Here is a 23,483-nt window from a genome sequence, read left to right as displayed (position 1 = left end):
GAGCATAATCCTTGCCATCACAGCACTGGAAGTTGAGAGATTTCTTGATGCTAACAGAAGGAATGCTATTGCATATACCTAAGGCAACAATTGTGAAACCTTTTGGTCTCATGACACATTTACAAATTAAGGGTGCCAAAGAGCTTTTGTTTTTTGTGGGTTATACTTATATTTACCATATCAGAAATTAAAACAAAGAAATTTAAAAAATATGTATTGATTTAAAAATAATGGTCTTCTTACATGTGAACATTTCTAATTGAAAAATTAACAAAAAAGATTTGGTGAAAAGAGTGGCTTGTCTTACATTTTTGCAAATTTAATGTGTGGCTTAATAGAAGACAAATAGGTCTCATATCTGCCTCTGCATTCAGCCTCTTGTGAATATGGGGTGTCGTGTGACCGCTAGAAAACTACACTTGTGGGGGGGTGAGCATGAAAAAGGCAGCTAATGTGTTAATATCACGAAGGTAGTTTCAACCTCACAGATCTCCTGAAACAGTAGACTTCCAGACTACACTTTAAGAACCACTAATTAGGGGGCAGCTGGGGTGGCTCAGCGGTTTAGCGCCACTTTGGCCCAGGTTGTGATCCTGGAGATCCGGGATCAAGTCCCACATCGGGCTCCCTGCATGGAGCCTGCTTCTTCCTCTGCCTGTGTCTGCCTCTCTCTCTCTCTCTCTCTGTGTCTTTCATGAATAAATAAAATCTTAAAAAAAAAGAACCACTAATTAGGCCATTAGAGTTTCTACTGTAAAGGCACCTACCACCCACACCCACTCCTCCACAACTAGTATCTTGCTTCACCTTTTATACTGGTGAGAGTGGAGCAGTTGGGCTTTAGTGTGTTACCTAAAGTTCCTCAATCTTTAAAGTCCTTTTTAGCTTTTCAGTCCAGTGGTCTGGTTATTTACTTAATTCTGTATGCTAACAGAACAGTCTCCAGAGAATGAAGAAAGATACGCCTTCCTTTCAAACAAAATTATTTTAAGGAGAGGTGTTGGGACAAAGTTGAGAAGAACAGAGTTCCAGTGACTGAGTAACCTGTTGAAGAAATCCAAACTTGGATGAAAGCTAAGCATTCCAGATTCATGGGAATAAGTTTTAAGTATTTACATTTCAGTCAAAATCTCAAAACATGAATCTTGAAGCTAAAAATTACTCTGCTCAGACCAAGTTGGGCCAACTTTTATGTGTGTGTCCCTCACTCAAACATGTGACCTTTTGTGTGATTTATTGAACCAATCTCTTGAATGCACCATGGGAGATGGATTCAGATTATGGATTGAGAAATTTTACTCTGATGTTTTGAAAAGTAGCATCCTGACATGTGCCTTTATCACCTATTCATGAAACATTTATTCATCCATTTACTCAGCAAATAACTCCTGGAGTGCCCACACCACCAGGCAGAGCATACTAGGTGCTAGGAAAAGAGCAGCAAGCAGAAAGCAGAATGACATCCTTGTACTCAGTGGAGAGAGGAGGATTCCAAGATCCTACGGGCTGGGGCTGGGGGCAGAGAAGTTTCTGTGATGAGGTCAGTGACATTTGAGCTGAGACCCGAAGAAAGTGAGGGAGTGAGCCTGGTGGCTACTGGGGGGAAGAGCATTCCTGACAGATGGAATAGCACAGATGTCAACGAGGCTTGAAGCAGGTGAGCTCAGAGAAGCATGGGGCAAGGGCAAGGGCAGATCATGGAGGGCTTCTCAGGCCATTTTAAAGGCTGTGACTCCTGAATAAGGTAAGGGGCATTTAGGTATTTGGGGGAGAGGCAAGACATATCAGAATGACCTTTATAAAAAAGCACTGGCTGCTCTGTGTGGATTGAGGAGAGCAGGAGAAGGGGAGGTAAGGAGGCAGTAAGTCAGGCAGTGGGTTCCCGGGGCTTGGACACTTAGCAGTGCAGAGAAAAAGTATTCTCGAATGATTTTGGAAGTACAGCTGAGGGGAGTTGCTGATGGATTAGATACAGAGTGTGAGAGAAAAACTGCAATTAAGGACTCCAAAGGTTTTCAGAAGCTGCGAATTGGCTGGAGGAGCAGACATGGGAGGAGAATCCCGGAGTCTGGTTTTGCTTTTGGCAAGTCTGAGGTGCTTCTGAGACCCCTGTGGTGACATTGAGTTGGTGGTAGACCTGTACTGAAGATCAGTAGGGAGGTATGGGTTGGAGACACAAATGAAGGAGCCGTCAGTATATGGATGATGTTTAAAGGTCAGACTGGAGGAGACCACCTGGGAAGTGAATGTAGGTAAAGACCCAGACAGAGGATCAAGCTCTGGAACATTCCCACAGTAAAAAGGTCCCCGGAATGAAGACCAACCAGCCAAAGCCTAGGTAGGAGCAGCCAGTGAGGCAGGAGCAGAATCAAGATAGCAGTCCTGTCAAGGTAAAAAGCATTTAATTAAGAAAGGAGCTGTAAGCTGCCAAATGGTGCAGAGAAGGAAAGGTGAACACCCACTATGTGCACACACTGGGCATACAAGGGGGAGTGGGGCGCGCCAGGCACTTAGACTGCATTTATGCGTATTTTTTAGAATGACGATAATCCTTGCTTCAAACAACTCAGTTCGGAGGAAGAGCTGGCATGTGGGAAGGCACCTAACTCAGGAAACTTGTCCGAAGGAGGTGGGGCTTCTTCAGCTGCGTCTTCAGTGGCGGAAAAGTTGACTCAAGTGGGTTTCTGTGTGCAGGCCTTCTCTCTTGTTCTGTTTTGGATTTTGTTTTTTTTTTTAAGATTTTACTTATTTGCCACAGAGAGGGAGAGATCGTGCCCGAGAGAGAGCACAAGCAGGGGGAGCAGCAGGCAGAAGGAGAAACAGGCTCCATGCAGGGCTCAATCCCAGGACCCTGGGATCATGACCTAAGCCAAAGGCAGATGCTCAACCACTGAGCCATCCAGATGCCCCTCTGTTCTGGATTTTTCAGGTCCCTCCCTTCCAGGCTCCCTAGGAAATGATCACACTTGAGCAATGAGAAACAGAGGAAGCAAATGACTTCCTTCTCTGATCAAATAACAGAACCACAGACGAAGAAAAGACCTGGGAAAGAGCAAGAATGGAATAGCTAGCTAACTTTAAAAGTGATTTAGAATTAATTCCAAGTTTATTAAATTCCCTCTGTCTGAGGGAGTGGGTTTTCCTAAGGAAAAGCTGCTGTAATGCCCAAATGGCCTCAAGAGGACTCCCTTTCCCGGGAATTGGTTTAACGGGAGAGGCAAAAAAGTGAGCTCCTCTAAAATCTCGGCACTGGTCGCCTACAGCCAGTACCAAATTTGGCAAAAAATTTACTTAAACTAAATTTTGATTTTAAGAAATCAAAGTGTCCGTTTACCAATAACAGAGTCTGTCAATTTAAAAAGTGATAAAACCACAGGGCAATGTTGAGTAACCATGTATTGTGAAGAGAAAGACTGCTTCCGTGTCAAGGTATTTAGCATTTGGGAGGTGATTCTGACTTAACTCTTTGGTAACTATCTTATTATGCGTTCTAGTTTGAAGAGCAACTTATCATGTGAGGATAATATTAATAATAGTTAATATTTATTAGGTGTTTAGTGTGTTCTAAGCCTTTGTACAGTATTAAGTTACCCAACCATATAAGGAAGATAATTTATCCTGAATACTAATAATCCTTTGAGGTAAGTACTTTCAGTTGAGGAAATTGTGGCTCATGGAAATTAAGTATTGGCCCAAGGTCATACCTTGGATGTGAACACATAGCTAACTCCACAACTACCTATCCTACATAGCCTATGGTAAATAGATTCATGAACATGTAAATGTTATTATGAAATAGTTTTGGCTTTTTTAAAGATTTTATTTTTTCATGAGAGAGAGAGAGAGAGGCAGAGACATAGGCAGAGGGAGAAGCAGGCCCCCTGCAGGGATCCCGCCCGATGTGGGACTTGATCCCAGGATCCCGGGATCACGCCCTGAGCCAAAGGCAGACGCTCAACCACTGAGTCACCCAGGTGCCCCCAAGAAACAGTTTCTTATTTTGAAAACATATAGGGGGTCCTTAACCAGGAATGAGATTCATCTGAGGAGCTTTTAAAAAGAATACAACTGTCTAAGCCGTTTCAGGGAACACTCTTAGTCATTGGCTGGGGGCAGAGTGCTCTGGAATCTGGAATCTGTTTATGTTTTTAAGTTCAACAGGTGTTGAATTTAAATCTTAAGAGCACCCACCCTTGGTAAAGAACCACCGTAGGGAGCTGCACAGATAAACAGTGGCTAAAATTATCAGGTGGAACAGCTCAGGAAGACACAGCAGCCACCCAGCCCTAGAATAGGATTATGGTGATTTACCCAACATTTAATGGCAAAGAGTATAGAACTTGGGTAATTCAAACCCCTCTTAACTTCCATTTAGAGATGTTCTTTCCTTCCCCCTTGAGAGCAGAGCTGGAAAGAAACATGTGATTCTCCAGAGGCCTTGGTGAGAAAGTGGCAAACCCAGAGCTCTCTGGGGTCGGCAGCCAAGCATTCCTAGAAGTGAATTTGTGTAAGCAGTTCAGTCCGCTTGGCTAGATGGTGAACCAAAACCTAGACGATGCAGTCTTCATCCGCTGCTACTTGCTGCCTGTCCACTCGGCAAACAGCCAGTGACAGTGAGCTCAGAGGCTGGGTGTTTCTGCCTGGGAGTGAAGCAAGGACCCAGGAGGGGTGCCTTGACGACGAAGGAACCAGTAAGAACTGGGAGTCCACTGGGATGAAGGGAGAGAACATTTTCTGTCCATTTCTGAAACAAGAACAAATCTGCAGTGACTTCAAGGAGCCTGAGTCATTGTGGGATTTGGAGTATGTCAGATGAAGTCTGAAGTCGAATAACACAGCCCAATAGTCCTCAAGTGCCTTCCGTGCTTGCTTTTTTAGTGATTTCTATCTTATCCTCCCCCTCCAAAGTATCCCTCCGTCTCTGCCCCCCCCAGCCCCAGCAGCTTCCTGTTCTTTTTTTTTTTTTTTAAGATTTTATTTATTTGAGAGAGAAAGAAAGTGCAAGCAGGGGGAGCAATGGGGGAGGGGAGAAGCAGGCTCCCCACTGAGCAGAGAGCCCGATGTGGGGCTCAATGTGGGGCTCGATTCCAGCACCCCGGGATCACTACCCAAGCCAAAGGCAGACACTCAACTGACTGAGCCACTCAGGCGCCCCAACAGCTTCCTGTTCTTGCTGGCTCCTACCTTTCCCAGAATTACTCTATGCTACTATTAACCCTGGGCTCAGCTGGGATTTCCAATCCTTAGTCCTGGCCACAGCCTCAAGTCACAGAGATTTATTTGTCCCTTTCACTGAAGTTTGGTGGGAACCTGAGTGCTGGGAATCCACCCAGGGCCTTCACTCCTGATCCTGCCCCAAGAGCTTTCTCAAGTCTGGTCTCACAGGCTCCGAGGACACCAGAGAAAAAGAGAAACTTGGAAAAGGGATATTTTTTAAAAATCATGATCCTTGAGTATGGCTGAGACAGCCTCATTCCAAATAACCAGCAACCCTGTGTCTCAGAGGAGAGCAAGGGAGCCATCAGTGCCTTCTGTGGGATCTTTCCAGGGTTTTCGCAGGGGTGTGGAGAGGGATCAGGGGTTGTGCTTGAGCGATGGACTCAGGTTCACTCTATCTTCCAGACTCTGTTTCCAGAACCTGACTTCTCTTCCTGAGTTCCTCCTCTACTTTCAAAAGCATATGTGAAAGCATGCCCGTTCCTTTCTTTTTAGGTCACCGGATTCCTTTATGGGGCTGGCAGCGGGTATAGCCCCAGGTCCTGTTAGGGCATGTGAGTGGTGGTGGGGCTGAGATTTGCCAACCTCTACACTCTGGGGGATTTTGAGTGTTCCAGGACTGGGTGTTCCGCTAGTCCTCCTCCCCACTCCCTTCCCTGGCCCCTCTGCCCCTTCTCCTCCTGCAGACTCAGGACACCCTGAACGTGGAAGGGAGCTCCTACCCAGGGGAAGAAAAGCCACCCAATTGCCCCGGCTACCTCCACTTAGTTCTCAGCTGCCCTCCTTCGCCCCTCCGGCTGCTCCCTGGGTCTGAAGCACCAGCCCAATTTGAAACACCCCTCCCGCTTTGAAGGAGGCTGGGCTGGCTGGGGGGTTATTTTGGGAGCAGCTTCTGAGATCCAATGGCCTTGTTAGGGCAACACTGACCTTTCCGTCCCAGGAGGAGGGCAGGATTGAGAGGGGCGGGGCAGCAGCCCGGAGACCGACAGCCCTGCACACCCACTGGGTGGAGAAGGGGGCCAGCCGGCTGCAGGAATTCAGCCTTAGGCTGGGGGCTGTCACCAAGGAGGAATTTCCCCTCTTTGAAACAGGCTGGGGACCCCTCCACCCCACCCCTTCCACTGTGCTTCTTAAAGGGATCACACCGTGTTTTCCTTTGACTCCGGGGAAGCCAGACTTGGGACGCTCTATGGAGACTTTGAATCTTTCCCTCCTGCTTCCTTCCCAACTGGCAGCCTTCCTCTGGCTGGTTGAGTGGGGGCCTCCTGGGCATGGCACTGACCAGCCGACCCAGTGCTGACTTGGCTCCCGGGCTCATTCAGCCTCTGGGGGCATCTTGCTTTCTCCCTCCCGGGGCACAGTGGTGAGTCAGGGGCGCCCAGCCCTGAGTGTGCGTGGAGTGTCGCTGGCAGCCCCCATCGCCCTCTCTCCCCCAAGCTGGAGGACGGTGAGGCTGTCAGGGGCTACGATGAGATGAGTGGGGGCCGCTTTGACTTTGATGATGGTGGGGCATACTGCGGGGGCTGGGAAGGGGGGAAGGCCCACGGACATGGGCTGTGCACGGGCCCGAAGGGCCAGGGTGAGTACTCCGGCTCCTGGAACTTTGGCTTTGAAGTGGCGGGCGTCTACACCTGGCCCAGTGGGAACACCTTCGAGGGATACTGGAGCCAGGGCAAACGGCATGGGCTGGGCATAGAGACCAAGGGACGCTGGCTCTACAAGGGCGAGTGGACACACGGCTTCAAGGGACGCTACGGAACCCGGCAGAGCAGCAGCAGCGGTGCCAAGTATGAGGGCACTTGGAACAATGGCCTGCAGGACGGCTATGGCACCGAGACCTATGCAGATGGAGGTGAGCCCAGCCCGGGGCCCGCAGAGCTAGTAGGAGCCAGATGAGTGAGGAAGACTGGTGGAGGGTGGGAAGAGGGAGGGGCAATGTGACACAGAATCAGAAGAGCCAGGATGTTCCTTGCTGTGTGGCATTGGGCTAGCTGCCCTACGTCTCTCAGCATCTATTTCCTTGTTAGTAAAGGTGGGGCCCATAACAGGGCCATTAAGCAATGTTTAGGACAAGACCTGCTATATAAATACACATTCAACACACATTCAGTAAAACCTAACTACTACTGTTTGCATGCTAGGATTACAACCAGCCATGGAATATACTCTGGCTTGTGCTCTAGAGGAGCTTGGGTCTAATCTCAATTTGACCATGAAAATTATTTTCAAGCAATAGATCATGAAGTATTCGTTCATTCACCCATCCATCTACCCTCTCATCTACCAATTCACCCATGCACCTACCCTTCCATCCACCCACTCATCCATCCACCCACCTATCCATCCATCCATCCATCATTTTGGATGTACCATCGTTCCGTGGTACCTCCTATTTACCAGGTATTATAAAAGAGTTAGATATAAAGAAGAATAAGGTACAGCCCAGTGCTTCAAAGATAGGCCTGTAGACAATTATACATGAGTCGGTACAGAGAGCTGTGGCAGAGAAGTTAGATTTGAGGAGGTCAGGGACTGCTTTAGAAGAGGTAACATCTAGCTGGATCTTTTGGGGAAAATTGCTTCGGAGAGGAATGAGTAAGAAGCTCAAAAGCATGAGTGTGCCTGGTGGGTTAAGGAGATGGAAAGGAATTTTCTGTGGTGAAACAGGCATGGGAAGTGACAGAGAAAATATTGTCACCTCATCCACTGGGCACAACTTTGCACATATCACTTAGTCAGGCCTCAGTTTCCTCATCCACAGAATGGGTTTTAGAATGTTAGTGCTGTGCAAAATATAGTCACTAGACAGGCGGTATCAACACCACCTGCCCACCAGTTAAAAATGCAAATTCAGGGGCCCCAACTAGACCTGAATCTGAATTAGAATCTCTAAGAGTAGACTTAGGTATTTGTTTTAAACAAGTCCCCCTGGAAATTTTTATATACATAAAGTTTAAGAAGCATTGCTTTAAATCAGGCACTTGCAAAGTATTGATAGCCTGCTAAACTGGCCTGCTGCCTATTTTTGTACAGCTTGTGAGCTGAGAGTGGTTTTGCATTTTGAAACATTTGAAAAAGACCAAAAGTAGAACTTGACTTTGTGACATGTGGAAATTATATGAAAATCCCCACATAACATCCTTTTGGCCCACAAAGCCTATAATATTTGCTATTCAGCTATTTACAGGAAAGTTGGCTGACTCCTGCGTTAAATGGTCATTCGGTTTCCTTCCAGCTCAGGATAATTCTGTGAAGTCTCCTTAACATGCCCCATTGGGAAGAGGAGCTGACACAGATATCAAAATGATAGCTACTTAAAAAATATTTTAGCATCTGTCAGAAGGCATTCATAGTTTATTATTTGTCACTAGTCTCCCCTTTTTCTGACAGAGGGCAGGAAGTGGGCAGTCTGGGAGTGGGTTTGGGATGGAGCAGGAAGGAGCACGAGCCAGCCTAGGGTGGAAATTGTGCTCAAGCTGAGGCCCCTGGGCATATACAGAGAGGCCTCTGATGTAGGACGGGCTCCTGCCTGGGCTGCCTGTTGGTGCGTGTCTGGTGCGGGCCCACCCTCAGATGTGTCTGGATGTTAATGAGGCTGTGTCCCTGGAGTTTCTATGGGTACAGTGGCAGCTACACAGCACTGGCTACAATTGGACAGCGCTGAGGACAAATTCTGGCTGCATGCTTCCTAATTCGGTGTAATTCCATTCACTGGATGTTTATGTAGGACACTGCGCTGATATTGGTGATGAGTAGGGAGCAGGCCCTGGTTTCTCTGGCTATAACATGGAGATGATCCTCGAATGCTTGTTGGGTGTCAGTTACCTACCTACCTACTGGTACACAGTATGCAAATGTTCCTTCCTTCCCTCTTTCCTCTCTCCAAATCAAGAGGTGTGTGTTGGGGGCCTGGGTGCGAGTCCTAGAGAAACACATTTCTGGGAAACTATGGACTGATTTCCCACATGTCTTAAAGGGGGAAAACCTATTCATTCACTCATTCATTCATGCAACCAATATTATGGAGTACCAACTATGTGTCAGGTACCATCCTACAGCAAGTTCCAGTAGCCAGGGCCATGAGCAAGCAAAGGTATAAAAAAAATGGAGAAGGAAGAGGTTGGTGGTTTTTTTTTTTTAATTTTATTTATTTATTCATGAGACACACACACACACACACACACACACACAGAGAGAGAGAGAGAGAGAGAGAGGCACAGACACAGGCAGAGGGAGAAGCAGGCTCCATTCCATGCAGGGAGCCTGACGTGGGACTTGATCCCGGGTCTCTAGGACCACACCCCGGACTGAAGGTGGCACTAAGCCACTGAGCCACCTGGGCTGCCCGAGGTTGATGTTTTGGATAGCATGGTCTACGAAGCAGGATGGGAAGAGTCAGGAGGGAGTGATGATTTCCAGGCAGAGGGAATGGCAGTCATAAAGGTCCTGAGGCAGAACTGGACATGGCATGTTTGAGGAGCAGCAGGAATCCCAAGGTGGCAGGAATAGAGTGGATGAAGGGAAGAGGAAGGGGCTGACAATGGAGCTGTGGGTGTGAGCCAGATCACGTAGGTTTTGTAGAGCTCTGGGTTTGATTCTGGGTGCGTGCAGGAGTTCTTCAGGCCAGGTAACTGAAAGACCTGCTCCTCTGGTTTGTCAGAGGCCCAGACTCTTCTTCCGAATGAGACAGTCCCACATCCAGGGGCCCTGGAAACCTCACAGATCTCTCCCAAGCCACATATGAGATGCAACTCTCCAAAATTAGATGTGGCCACTGCTTCGGAAAATATCTTTAATCAACCTGTCATCAGTTCCCTGAGGGTTTGTTAAGGACCTGCCCTTTGCCCCATCCTGAGTAGTGCTGAAGAGAATGTAGACAAATAAGATCCTGTGATTAGAGACGGCTGGGAGTCTGGTAGCCCTGGGTTATTACCTTGGCCTATCCTATTATTTAATATCACGGAGCCTTAGTTTCCTCACCAATAAAATGGACTTCTGCTAATCTCTCCTAAGATTTCTCATGGGAAAAACGGGTACTCAGTAAGTGATAGTGGCTATCATTACTATTAACTTTCATTAATTTGCTCAATAAATATGTACTAAGTGATTATTATGAAGCCAGTAGTATAGCACTGGGCGGGAAGAGCGTAGAAATGAACAGAATGGAAAAGATCCCTACCTTCCATAGACTCTAACAAGAAATCATACTCTAGAGTGTTGGGTGCTAGGCAGGAAAGTCCTGGGGACTGAGGAAGGAAGAGGCAGGCAACTAACCAGACTTGGGCATTCAGGGAGGCTTCATGGAGAAAGTGGCAAGCCCAGCTCTGAAGTATGGAGCGAGCCAGGTGACAAGGGTAGAGGATGCGTGCTCCAGGTTGAGAGAATGGAGTGCACAAAAGCCAGGAGGTCTTGAACTTGCTGCCAGCCAAGAGATAAAGCTGAAACTTGCATCTTAGCCCCAGTTTAAGGAAGTACTGACTAAAGGGACAATATGTCCCATTTCCTCCACGCCCCACCTCACCTTGCAGCCAAATGTCCCAGGTGATGGCCTCCTCTAAACCAAAGGAAACAGCAGTTTTCTAAACTGGAGGACTTGTCCCATTAATAGGTGGTAAAATCAGTTCAGTGGGTCGTGACCTGCATTTTTAAAAATGAAAGAACAGAATAGGAAAATCAGAGTGTTTCACAGAGCATAAGAAAATATTGCTTCCTGAAACTTTCATTCAGCTGAAGATGTAGGTACATGTGAAATGTGTGTGCATATCAAAACTCCTGTGTTTACATACACTGTGTATTTCTTACACAATGTGTGCATAAATGTATTTCTTACTGCAGTTCGTGATCAAAAAAGTTTGAAAATCACTGTTCTAAAGTGACTTGATGTGACATCTTCATCAAAGCTGTGGCCACCCCCACCTCCACAAACTCTCCCTCTCCTCCACGCCTGTCACTTCGCCTGTCACTTCGGCGGCGGGAGGTTCATTAAACTCTCCAGCTCTCTTCTAGGGCCTGGGGAGGAGAGGAAGGTATTGAGACAAGGAGCTCTGGCTCCCAAACCCTGCTATAAGTCTCCTGGTACCCCTTCCCCCTCCCCACCCTGTAGCCCTCTTCCTCCCTGGCCATATATAGCAAAACTAAAAATAGCTGCTGGCTTAAAGTGCCAAAGCAAGCATATACCCCAGCCTTAAGCAGTAATGCTCCTTTGGCTGCCTAGCTATTCCCACCCCAGAGACCCACAGACTCCAGGAAGGGCCACGAGCAATCTTTGCTTTCCGAGGTCCTTGACCTGCACCACCACCCCCTTGGCCTCAGAGGCCCATCAGCACGCAGGCAATATGTGTGCATATGTACATGGACTGTCTGTGTTTTTCCTCAGATAACCATCAGATTCTCAAAGTAATCTGGTGCTAAGTTCCAGAAGCACTCTTCTAGTCAGTAATTCCTTCCCTCAAATCTGCAATGGAAAAACCAGGCCCAGGGGGTGCTTGGGTGGCTCAGTCGTTTAAGCGTCTGACTCTTGATTTCAGCTCAGGTCATGATCCTGGGATGGTGAGACCAAGACACGAGTCAGGTTCCGTGCTGGGAATTAGCCTGCTTAAGATTCTCTCTCTCTCCCTCTGCCCACCCCCTGCTCTCTTATTCTCTCTCAAAACAAAAACAAAAACAAAAACAAAAACAAAAACAAAAACAAAACAACACCTCCCAAAAAAAAACCACAACCACAAAACCAGGCCCAAAGTTAACTTTGTTCATAAAGTTGATAATAATAATAATAGTTAATTTTTCATGTATATACTATGTGCCAGGTGCTGCTCTTGACATGGAACATGTTGTATTATTTAAACCTTCACAATAAGCTTATGAGGAAATACTGTTATTACTCCTATTTTTATAGACAAGGCAAAGGAGTCAGATGATTTATATGCTGTATTCTTTCTCACAGTCCTCTGACTAGTAAGAGGCAGAGACAGAATTTGATGGTAATAAATGATAATTAAATAGTTCATAGTATATAGGGTGCCTGGGTGGCTCAGTTGGTTAAACATCTGACTCTTGGTTTCAGCTCAGGTCATGATCTCACAATTGTGGGATCAAGCTTTGCATTGGGCTCTGTGCTCAGTGTGGAGTTGGCTTTAGATTCTCTCTCCCTCTCCCTCTCATCCACTCTGTCCCTCTCTCTCAAATAAATAAATAAAAATATTAAAAAAATAGTTCATAGTGTAATATTTTAATAAGTAATAAACATCTATACAAAATACGACTGGCTACATAATTTGTGAAACTCAGTACAAAATGAAGATGTAGGACCCCCTCTTCCAAATCATTAAGAATTTCAAGTTAATGACAGCAGAGCATTAAATCAAGTGCAGAGCCCTGAGCAATGACACAGGTTGATGCTCATGAGGCAGACCTTGACAATGGTCACAACTGCCTCTACCACTCATCATGTCTTTACACCAGGCTTTGTGCTAAGAATCTTACATGCATTACATTCAGGCTTCTTACTTGTGGCGTTCAAATCTTTGTGGTTGCAACCCGCTGTAAATTAGATATTTCACATTGTAATTCTGTACATACACACAGAAATGTAAAAGTGAAATAAATTATCACAAAATAATATTTTCTTTCTAAATGTGCGGTACTTACTATTTTTCTTTTATTCTATATTGTTGAGAGAATTAAATGATGCCCTGATACAGTAAAGCACTTAGAACAAAATTTAACATGTGGTTAGTGCTATTATTATTATTACATGCTGAAAAGATGGCATTTTTATCTTTATGACAATTGAGTCAAAAACCCAAACTTCTCCTCTTTGGATCCAATTTTCTCTTACCCAAAGTTGATAACTTAAGCTCATTTTAGCCCAACAGATCTGAACATGGGAGCAAAATGAATTTGCCACCCAGGGGCCTGGGCAATACCTAGTGTCACATTATCTGACCCTGGGACATGTATTCCTTGAAGCAACTTTATTCATTCTTGCATTCATTCATTTGTTAACTCATTCATTCGTTCTCCAAAGGAATATCTTTTCTATTGATCTGTTTGCCCACCTTTATGCTAATATCACACTGCATTTGTCATTAGAGCTTTATAGTAAATTTTAAAATCAGAGAAAGTCCTCCAACTTTGCTCTTCTTGTTTAAGACTGGGTTCTTTTGGTCATTTCCATTTCCATATACATTATAAAATCAGCTTATTGATTTCTACTAAAATGCCTGATGGGAATTTGATTAATAATGTATTAGACCCATTTATCAATTTTCAGAGAATGGACAACTTAATAACAATGAACCTTCCAGTCCATGGACATGGTATATATATATATATCCCTATTTTAGGTTCTTTAATTTCACTTAGAAATGCTTTGGAGTTTTCAGTATTTTGCACATTTTTTGTTGAATAAAATTCACAAGTTTTTAAAATGATACTGTAAATGGAATTTTAAATTTCATTTTTCCAATTGTTCATTGCTAGGTTATAGAAATGCAATTATTTTGTACATTGATTTTGGATCTTTTTACACTGCTAAATTAATTTCTTAGTTCTAGTGGGATTTTTCTGGTTCTCTTTTGGATTTAAAAGGAACATCTTTTAATTTAAAATTTCTTAATTGCTATTAAAAATCAAGTGTGGAAATCCTAAAAGAGTCTCACAGTATGAAAAGAGGCACGTGGTACTTAGCACTTACGGCTTACAGCAGCCAGATCTGGGTTCAAATTCCAGCTGTGCCACTTCTTAATTCTATGAATGTGGGTACACATGTAACCCCTCTGAGCTCCTGTTTCCTTTTTTCCATTAGAGATGTCAAAATCTCCTTCAAAATATGGTTGATGCAATGAAATGAGATAATACATAAAAAGCACTCAGCATAATGCCTGGCACATAGAAAGTGCTGAAGCGGTTCTCCTTTCTGCATTTCCTTCACAGTCAGAGGGTGAACTAATTCAGGATGGCCTGAAACAAAGCTGTTTTGGGGAGACCATTTCAGCACAGAAACTACCTTTTGACTTTGGAGCAGTTAATAAGCTAAGACTTTGATTTGATTAGTCCTGCCTTGAGTCCTGCCAGTGTAGATGGAACTCACGCCAGGCACGATTCCCTTTCGAATGTAGAATCAGCATAATTTAACCTCATCTTGAAAATCTCATGTCCTAGTTCACAGCCAGGGGGCCAGCATGACAGCCAGCTGAGTTGCTGTCATGGCAGCTTCCTGACTTTATCTGGGACCCCAGGGGAGCAGAGCAGACCCTCAGCAAGACAGGGAAGTGGACACAGTCTTCCTTCTCTGCAGCCTTGCTTTTTGTGATACATGTGTCCAGTTGGCCAAATCTCTGCACACATGCTCCTGTCCAAGGCCAGGCACTTGGGATTCATCAAGCTTGCTTATTTCCAGAGACTGCTAATTCTGTGTCCCCAGCAGCTGTTCCCTGGATCAGCCCTTGCTGCCACACCCTTGTGAGGAATGTTAAGCCTCATTTTCTGAGGGCTCTGGTTGAAGCTGGGGTGCAGGCTGAGCAGGACGATGTTGCTTCTTGCCATAGACCAGAGGGCTGTCCTTGTTCTCACCTATCTCTTCTGAAGCCAGAGCCACAGAGTAGGTAGACAGTAAGGTCTGGTCACAAGTGAAGCATCCAGGACCCCTACTCATTCCTCTGTAACTGAGAGTTGACAGGCCCAGACCCACCTGGCAAAATTCATAGAATGATCCAGGGGCTGTAGGAACTCCAGAACCCCCTTCCCTCTAGGCAAGTAGAGGGGATCCCTGGGTGGCGCAGCGGTTTGGCGCCTGCCTTTGGCCCAGGGCGCGATCCTGGAGACCCGGGATCGAATCCCACATCGGGCTCCCGGTGCATGGAGCCTGCTTCTCCCTCTGCCTGTGTCTCTGCCTCTCTCTCTCTCTCTCTGTGTGTGTGTGTGTGTGACTATCATAAATAAATAAAAAATTAAAAAAAATAAATAACCCTCTAGGCAAGTAGAGAGCACCTGTGTGTGGAAGCATTCAAGCACATGCTGCCGACCGTCATATGGACAGTGTAAAGTGGGAGCCATACCAAGGCTTATGGGCTGCATACAGCCTGCAGGAAATGCTCTGTTTGGCATGTACAATGTTTTTATTACTTTTATTTTTTAAAAGATTTATCTATTTATTTTAGAGAGAGAAAGTGAGCAAGCAGGAGCAGGGGGAGGGGCAGAGGGAGAGGAAGAACCCTCATGCAGACTCCCTGCTGAGTGCAGAGCCTGACATGGGGCTCAGTCCCAGGACCCCAAGATCATGACCTGAGCCAAAGTCAAGAGTCAGATGCTCAACTGACTGAGCAACTAGGTGCTCCTCTGACTTTTTATTTTATTATTGTATTTTTTAAAAAATATTTATTTATTTATTTCAGAGAGAGGCAGGAGGGGCAGAAGGGAAGGGAGAGAGTCCCAAGCAGATCTACGCTGAGCACCATAGCCTGATGCAGGGCTAGAACTCACAACCCTGAGATCACGACCTGAGCTGAAACCAAGAGTCGGATTCTCAACCAACTGAGCTACCCAAATGTCCCTGTGATTTTTTTTAATTTAAATTTGAATCCTTTATGGCTACCATCTTAACAAGGTGATCAAATTTCATATTGTTGATGACAGGACAACCTTACAATACAGGCGCTTGATAGAGACATGCAGAGAAGGGCACAATATCACCTATACTCTGTTCCTACCAGGAAGGTGTGAAGAGCAGGCAGTTGATGCAGGTTCTTGTATATCATTTTAAGACTCTGGCTTTTATTCCGAAAAGAGTAAGGCCTATCAGAGTGACGTGATCTGACCTTGATAAAAGGGATTCCTTTTGCAACTGTGTTGAGAGACTGTTGGGGAGAGAAGAGGTGGTAGAGAAAGAGTAGAAGCAGGGAAACAAATTAGTGAGTTTATTGCAATGTTATGGGTGAGAATATAGGCTTGGGCCACCATCTTGTAGCAGAGGGTGGAGAGAAGTAATTAAATCCTGGATCTATTTTGAAGGGTAGAGTCATTAGATTTTGCTGATAGATTGGATAGGGAGAGAGAAATAAAGAGGAATCAAGGTTTTGGCCTAAGCCACAGAAGGATGGTATTGTCCTGACCTGAGATGGGCCAAGCATTCAAAGAGGGAAAGTCAGGAGCTTGGTGTTGGACATTGTGGGTGAGAGACGCCTGTTGCACATGCCACGTGGGCATGAGGGTTGTGGGGAGGCCTGAGCATAGAAAGGGGGCCCGGATGACCAAGGTGGGGCCTCCTTTGAACCCAGACTCTCCCCTTGATTTCTTTTGCCTTCTCTACACCCAATTATTTGTGGTTTCCGGGGCCCTCAGGGTTACTGAGCTGACTCAGAGCCTGGCAAAGGGACTTTCACCCAGGCCACAGGTCCCCAGGGCTGGCAGCAACCAGGGTGATGTTGCTTGGCTAATCCTCTGCTTCTTGTGTGAGCTATGGGGTGTCATTTGGGGTAGCAGCCTCTGAATGTGGGGAAGGTGGAGCGCTGCAGGCTTTGGGGACTTGTCATACACCTGCTGTAACCCGACCCTGCTCCTAGGAGCTGGTCATAAACATGCTGCTAGCTCCTCTGCTTTGGGTTGCCTCTCAGCGATCCTGGGAAACCAGGGACAGTGGAGTTTTGGTAGGTGGTAGCATTCGGGAGCTCTGGGAAGGGACTTTGGTGCTATCTTTCAGGCAAGCCAGAGAGCAAGGCTTTAGGATTCAGCATCATGATTGATTGGCAATGTCTGTTGTGGACACAGGGTGGGTAAGAGAGGGCCCGTATGACAGATTACTTGTTGCTTTGAACTAGATGGTCTTGGAGGGCCATTCCACCTGTGACCTCCTTGGGATTGAGATAGTCTCACTTACCCTCACCCAAGTTGAGGTTGTCTAGGAACGTGTTACACGTTTGCAGATATCCAGAATGAATACGACAGTCTGTATTACATGTGGGGTGCTGGCACCAGCTGCTACCATCTCATGAGAGCCCATGGCTAAATTTTCAGGAATTTTTTAAGCTGGCTATTTGACTGTGGCCTGTCTAACCATTTATATGATGAAAATTGTCTAGCACTACCAATTAGGGTTTGTTTATTTTTCCAAAGAACTATTCTACCAACATACCACTGAACACTGTGCTAATACGAAATGTTCATTTTTCTTTCTCGTCCAGATTGAGGGTAACCACCATCCTGTTTTGCCTGGGGAACTGTCCTGGTTTTAGTAGTGAAAGTCCTATGTCTTGGGAAGCCCCTCAGTCTGAGGCAAACTGGGATGACTGGTCATCTGGCAATCTTTCCCCATGAAGTGAAGGGAGCCAACATTTGCTGAGAGTCTGAGATCTCTGCTAGAGAACCCACGTAAACCCTCCAGGCACTCTGCAAAGTAAACTTGCTATGCTTACTTTATTGACCAGAGATAGACTCAAAGGGAACTTGCCCAAGGCCATGAACTTGTTCACTCATCTGACATACCTGATGAAAGCCTTCTATGTGGCCGTCATTGCCTTGAGTGCTGGAGATGCTGTGGTGATTAAAGCAGCCTTGATCCCTGCCCTCAGGAGTTTGTGTTCTAACAGCAGAGACCAGCATTGGACAGCTAGTTAATTACAAGTGGGATAAGCAATTTGAAGGGAAAGTAGAAGAGTGTATGGGGTAATGGGAACCTGACCTGGTCTGGTAATCATGGAAGTGGTGTCTAGGCTAAGATCTGAAGGATGAACAAGGGTTAGTTGGGTAACAGGAGTCACGCTGTGCCAGGGAAAAGGAACGAGTACAAAGGCTTGGAGGTGGACACAAGAAAAGCCTGTTGTGTTCAAGAAAAGGCAGGAGTACAGAGATTGAGAAAGAGTGGAGTTGTGAGGCTGGAGGGTTGGCATGGGCCCAGATCATGAGGACTTTGTGGGTCACAGTGCAGAGTTTGACTTCATCCTTATGGATGCTGCCAGACACCCTCAGATACTGCTCGGGAGCAGGGTTTCTCCACCCCCTGCCTACCGCTGCCAGGGGCTCCAGTTGCTGATGGCTTGTCAAAAGGAGTTGCCTGACTCTGTGGGGTAGCTAATGACTGTTTGATACAGGAATTCAAAGACCCAGCCTCCTTGGACAACTCTGAAGGGCTGCACCAGCTCCAGAGACCCCCATAGGATCAGTGGAAGCCTCGGATACAACAGTTGAACAATTTCTACTGTTGAATCCTACTTCCTTCCTTAGAGATGTTCATCCCAAGAGCATCCCTCCCCCCCAGTATCTCACATACAATGTTGGCTTCCTAGGGACCCAAGACAATCTGCAAGGTACTTGGAAGCCACGGCAAGGTTTTAGGTGGGGTCACCTGGTCAGATCTACATCTAATTAAGGAGATGACTCTGGCAGCAGTGAAAGGTGGACTGAAGTACTAGGGGAGGTGAGAGACCAGGGAAGATGCTGTTGTAGTAAACTAGAGAGAACTGGTACACACTAGACCAGATGGATGGGGTGGGGATCTGAGAAGTGGGGAAAATTATAGCAGTATTCAGAGTCAGGTCTGTTTCCAAAGCCCAAACAATTTCCATTACTCTGCTGTCCCCAAAGATGTGTCAGGTTTGACTCGCTTTCTCAGGGACACTGGGTCCATGCTCTTTATCAAGGTGGGTTAGAGCCAAGGTGGGATACATCCCCTATACTCAGGAGCATCTGTACAGTTATCTGTGGCATATGGCCATTCACCACGTGCGTTGGTTTATCTGGTCCAGTTCTGATGTGCCTGGACAAGAGCCACTGACCCTGGACTCTCTGTGCTCAGTCTCCTACCTGCCATTCTCCATCTTAAACCCTGTGTGAAATCTGCCGATGACACTTCGATGGTCCCATCCAAAGATCTTGTGCTAACATCTAACGCTACATGACAGGACTTAGAGAAGGACTGGGGATGCCTCTTAGCCCAAATAGAAGAGATAGAGACAAGATAGCTGTCATAGGAGGTAAGAAGTGACAAACATCTCAAGCAATGAGAGTATGGAGGAAGGAAGATAGCCTGGGAAGTTTTCCTGTAGGAGGTGGCTTTGAAGCTGGGCTTTGGGTGGACTTGGAAAGACAAAACCAGGAGGGTGAATTGGGACCAGGTCATGAAAACACTGACTGTCAGGTCAGGATTTCCATAGGCAGCAGGGATCCTGGAAAGGAGCTAGCCATGATTCTTTCCTCTCCATCTCTATTCAGTCCTCCAGGGACACCGATGTTCAGATCTCAAGAGAGTCTCCTAGAAATAGGCAGGTGTCACCGGCCAGAGGGGGTGGTGTTTTCAATGTCCCTTATGTATTTGGAGGCAGAATTTCTGCCTGTATTTGGAGGCAGAATTTCTGCCAGAATTTCATGTTCTGGCCCACATGTCTCTTCTCTGTTTCAAAATGGACTCTGGATCTCCTAGACTTCCTGTGGGTTTCTGAAATGGTGGGCATCCTTCAAAGCTGAGGTTTGGGTAAGGGCTTTCAAAGGGATGTGCTTGTAAGGAATGTGCTCAGATTTCTAGGGGTGCAAAGGAGAAAGCACTGGTCAGGACACTTGGTTGTGACCACCGACAGCTACTATACTTGCGTGATCTTGAGCAAGTCATTTAAATTCTTAGTTTCAATTGTTCCAACTATGAAATCAGAATGATGATACCTATACTTTTTAGGATATATTTTTTTATCTGCAGGTAATAGAAAACCCTACCTCCAAGTGAATTAAATGAGCACTTTCTATATAAATATAATGTGGGCTACATATACAATCTAAAATTTGCTAGTAGCCACATTTAAACAGATGAAATTAATTTTAATAATATATTTTATTAATTTATATTTTATTATCCAAAATATTATCTTTCCAGTTAATCTCCTCTGGGCCACCTTTTCTGAGCAAAGATTCTGGCCTGGCAAAAAGCTAGTTTTTATTGAGCGCTTACTGTGTGCTAGTGTCCTCACGTATGATTCACTTAGTTTTTGATCAACCAATTCTCTCCCACCACCCAAGGCACTCTGACCACTTGCTATGGCTGCCTCACATTTATTTCTGGTGGTTGATTAAATCTAGTCTATTTGGCACTCGATTCCAAGCCCCTTGAGGGCAAAGATCATGCCTGTTTATTTACCACTGTGTCCCCAGCATCTAACACCAAGCATGCAGGATCTACAGCAAATGCTTATTGAATTTGTAAATGAATGAACAATAATCTGAAGTAGGTATTACTACCTCCATTATAAGAAGAACAAACGGAAGCTTAGCAAGCTTAAATAGTTCATGCGTATTCTAGAACTATTTGGTGTCAGAGTGAAGGTTAAAACCCAGGTTATTCTATACTAAACCAGAAGGGCAACTGCAGGGAGAAGGTGATATTCAGGTTTCATAAAATTCAGGAGCCTGGTCTGAGGGACAGAACTGTATTTACCATGGTTATGGCTTTCACTAGCCTTTTACACATACCCTGATAATTTCCAGGGTTTGGGCTGCTAAATCTAGACACGAACACGTTGACAGCCATTGCCAGTCCCTACTGAGCACTTACCACGTGCTGAATCATGAGGGATGAAAGAGAATGTGGTTCCTGCTCCTGGAAGAACAGAAGGGTATCACTGAGGAGAAGATACAGATTCATCAGATGTATATGTGGGCTTCCTTGGGCCTGGGAACTGTGCTAGATGCTGGGATCACAGCAGGAATAAGCTGGACATGGCTCTCTCCCTCTTGGAAGCCAAAGTCCAGTGGGAAAGGCTTATAGTGAACAAATGATCTTAGTAATTATTTAACTACAACTGGGAGAAGTGCCAAGAAGAAATTTGGGGCAACATGACATCATGTAGCAGTACTCAGGGAGTAGCACTCAAGGAATCCTCAAGGACTCCTCCCGGATGAAGTCACATTTAAGCTGAAGATTGGAATACCAATAGAAATTTGCTAGGGGAAAAGAGGAGAAGATGCTGAGAAGGAGTGGGCGTGGAGGAGCATGTGCAAAGGTCCTGAGGTAGAAAGGCAAGTATGCCTGGAGAGTTGTTCAAAATAAATCAGGAGAGGTGGTCAGGGGCAGCCACCCCAGGCCTTGTATTCTGTGGAGAATCTTGCCCCTTATCCCAAGGGCAGCGGGAAGTCCTGCAGAGTCTATTGGGCCAAGTGAGGGGGCCAGCCTGAAGGTTATCAGGAGGCACTTCCTTCCACAGAAAGCTCCTCTCAGCCAGATGGCTGTGGGTGGGGTCCTCCTCCCCCCTTCTCTTCCGATGCAGATGCATTCTTCCAGTCCCCAGGGAGAGCTGCCCTGTCTTAGAGAGAGTCAGGCTGGGGATGGCCCCAGCACTTGGCTTTTCCCCCTTCCCAGGGCCCCATCACTCCCAACCTCCCTTGGGTGTCTGTGCCTCTTGCCACTTGCTTGTAAGTTTCCTAATATAGCCTGGCCGTTTCCTCCCCAACTGGTGGCCAAGAACCCTCTCCTGTCGCAATCTCAGTTTTTCTTGGGCTTAAAGGGACCACGTCAGCCCATCTCATGCCAACTTTAAGCTAAAGGTAGATTGGCTGATTTAATTTCACAAACTCATCCAACCCAGAGATTAGATGTCATCTGTCTTTCTCCCAGTTTTCCATCTTCTCTGCTCTATTCTTGTTCACTTTCCACTTTCATATACATATTTTTTTTCTTCTTTCTTCTGAGTACAGTGGAGTGAGCACAGCTAAACATGGATGTGAGTCTTGGTATAGTTATTAGCCCTGTTGCCTTGAGTGAGTCTTATAGGAACCATTAAATACCTCTCTGGGAGTGAGCTATGCAGATTTCTGGGGGAAGAACATTCCAGGTAGAGGGAGCACCAAACAGAAAGGCCCCGAACAGGACCATGGCTAACGTGTGGGAGGAACAGCAAGGAGGCCTTTTTGGCTAAAGTGGGGTGAAGGAAAGGGGAGAACCGAGGGAGGTGAGGACAGAGGAGTGACAGAGATGAGATCAGGGAGGGTCCCTGGATCACTAAGGACTTCAGCTTTTCCTCTGAATGAGAAGAGGCAGAGCAGTGTTGCGATTCTGACTTTATTACATTTGAACAGAATCCCTGGGATGGGTGCGTTAGGAACGGAGAGAGGAGCACAGGGCCGAAACAGACCAGCGTGGCAGCCGTTATGAAAATCCCGGCGAAACAAGGATGGTTCGGGCTACCATGTAGTAGCAGCAAGGGTGGTGAGAAGTAGCCGGATCTCAGACTCACTTGGAAACGACAGTTGACAGAATTTTCTGATGGGTATTTGCAGAATGCTGTGCTGCAGTGTTTTTTGTTTTCCTTCTTAAAAGTTATTCATTAATTAAATCAAGGTATAGTTTCTATGCAATAAAATGCACTTCAGGCGTACAGTCTTGACAAATGTATGCACCAGCACCATCACGGCATAGGAGGTTTCTATAAATTGATAAAGCTCTAGGGGATCCCTCCTACCCACAGCCCTGGTAACCACAGATCTGCTCTCTGTCATTCTATGTCAGTTTTTTCCAGGCTTTGATGTAACTGGAATCACACGGTTTGTATTTTTTCATCTTTGGCTTTCTTCACTCAACATGCATTTGAGATCCATGCTGCATAATCAGTAGCTTATTCCTTTTTAATGCTGACCAGTAATTCCACTGTGTGGTTGATTACCTGTCCATCCATTTACCAGCTGATGGACATTTGGGTTGTTTTCATTTTTTTGTTGTCTCCTTTTTAATCTTCCCCCAAACCCTAGAAAGTGGGTATTATATATCCATTTTCCAGATAAGCACATTGAGAATCAGAAGTAACTTGTTCAAGGCTCTCCAGATTAGATGATATCTGAGCTCAGTTTGTCTCCAACATCACATCTATTTGTCCCTCTATCTCCCATACAATGTGACCATATGTGAATGAGCTTAGAAATGGGAACACATTAGTTTCCCATCTATCCACCTCCCCATTTTATCATTCTCTGCACCATGCTCTCATTTCTCTGTTCTCTGCACCTGCTACACACGCCCATTTGAACTGGGTTCAAATCCAGAGCTGCCTCTTCCTTACTGGGTGACTTTGGGCAAGTCATATAACCTCTCTGAACCATTCCACCTGTGAAATGGAGATCATGTTTGTATATTCCTCTACAAGATCATGCCCACTGATATTTCCTTTTTTTTTTTTTGTCTCTTTCCACTTTTCTTTGGCCCTTTTATAGTTCATGTACTGTGGTCATTGGTTTTTTATGGCTGCTCACTGAAGGGAGGAGAACTCTGATGTCCCTCTCACTGCTGGCTGCGCCTG

General features: G+C 45.8%; 1 protein-coding gene across 2 annotated transcripts in view; it reads left to right on the top strand.

Annotated features, from left to right (window-relative positions):
- The first annotated feature begins 5,909 nt into the window (after nt 1-5,909).
- Nucleotides 5,910-23,483, top strand: part of JPH2 (junctophilin 2) — a 64,722-nt gene continuing 47,148 nt past the window's right edge. The window contains exon 1 of one of the 2 annotated variants that reach the window (XR_012018619.1): nt 5,910-7,069. Coding sequence is in view for 1 of the 2 variants with exons in the window: in XM_072801102.1 (XP_072657203.1) it covers nt 6,691-7,069 (379 nt within the window). In the remaining variant the exon portion in view is untranslated. The remainder of the gene's footprint in view (nt 7,070-23,483) is intronic. The other variant, XM_072801102.1, reaches the window with a different exon arrangement.

This window comes from Canis lupus, chromosome 26, assembly GCF_048164855.1.
Source record: "Canis lupus baileyi chromosome 26, mCanLup2.hap1, whole genome shotgun sequence".
Taxonomy (NCBI): Eukaryota; Metazoa; Chordata; class Mammalia; order Carnivora; family Canidae; genus Canis; species Canis lupus.
The sequence above is the reverse complement of the archived record's forward strand: the minus strand, read 5'-3'. Positions and strand labels throughout refer to the sequence as shown.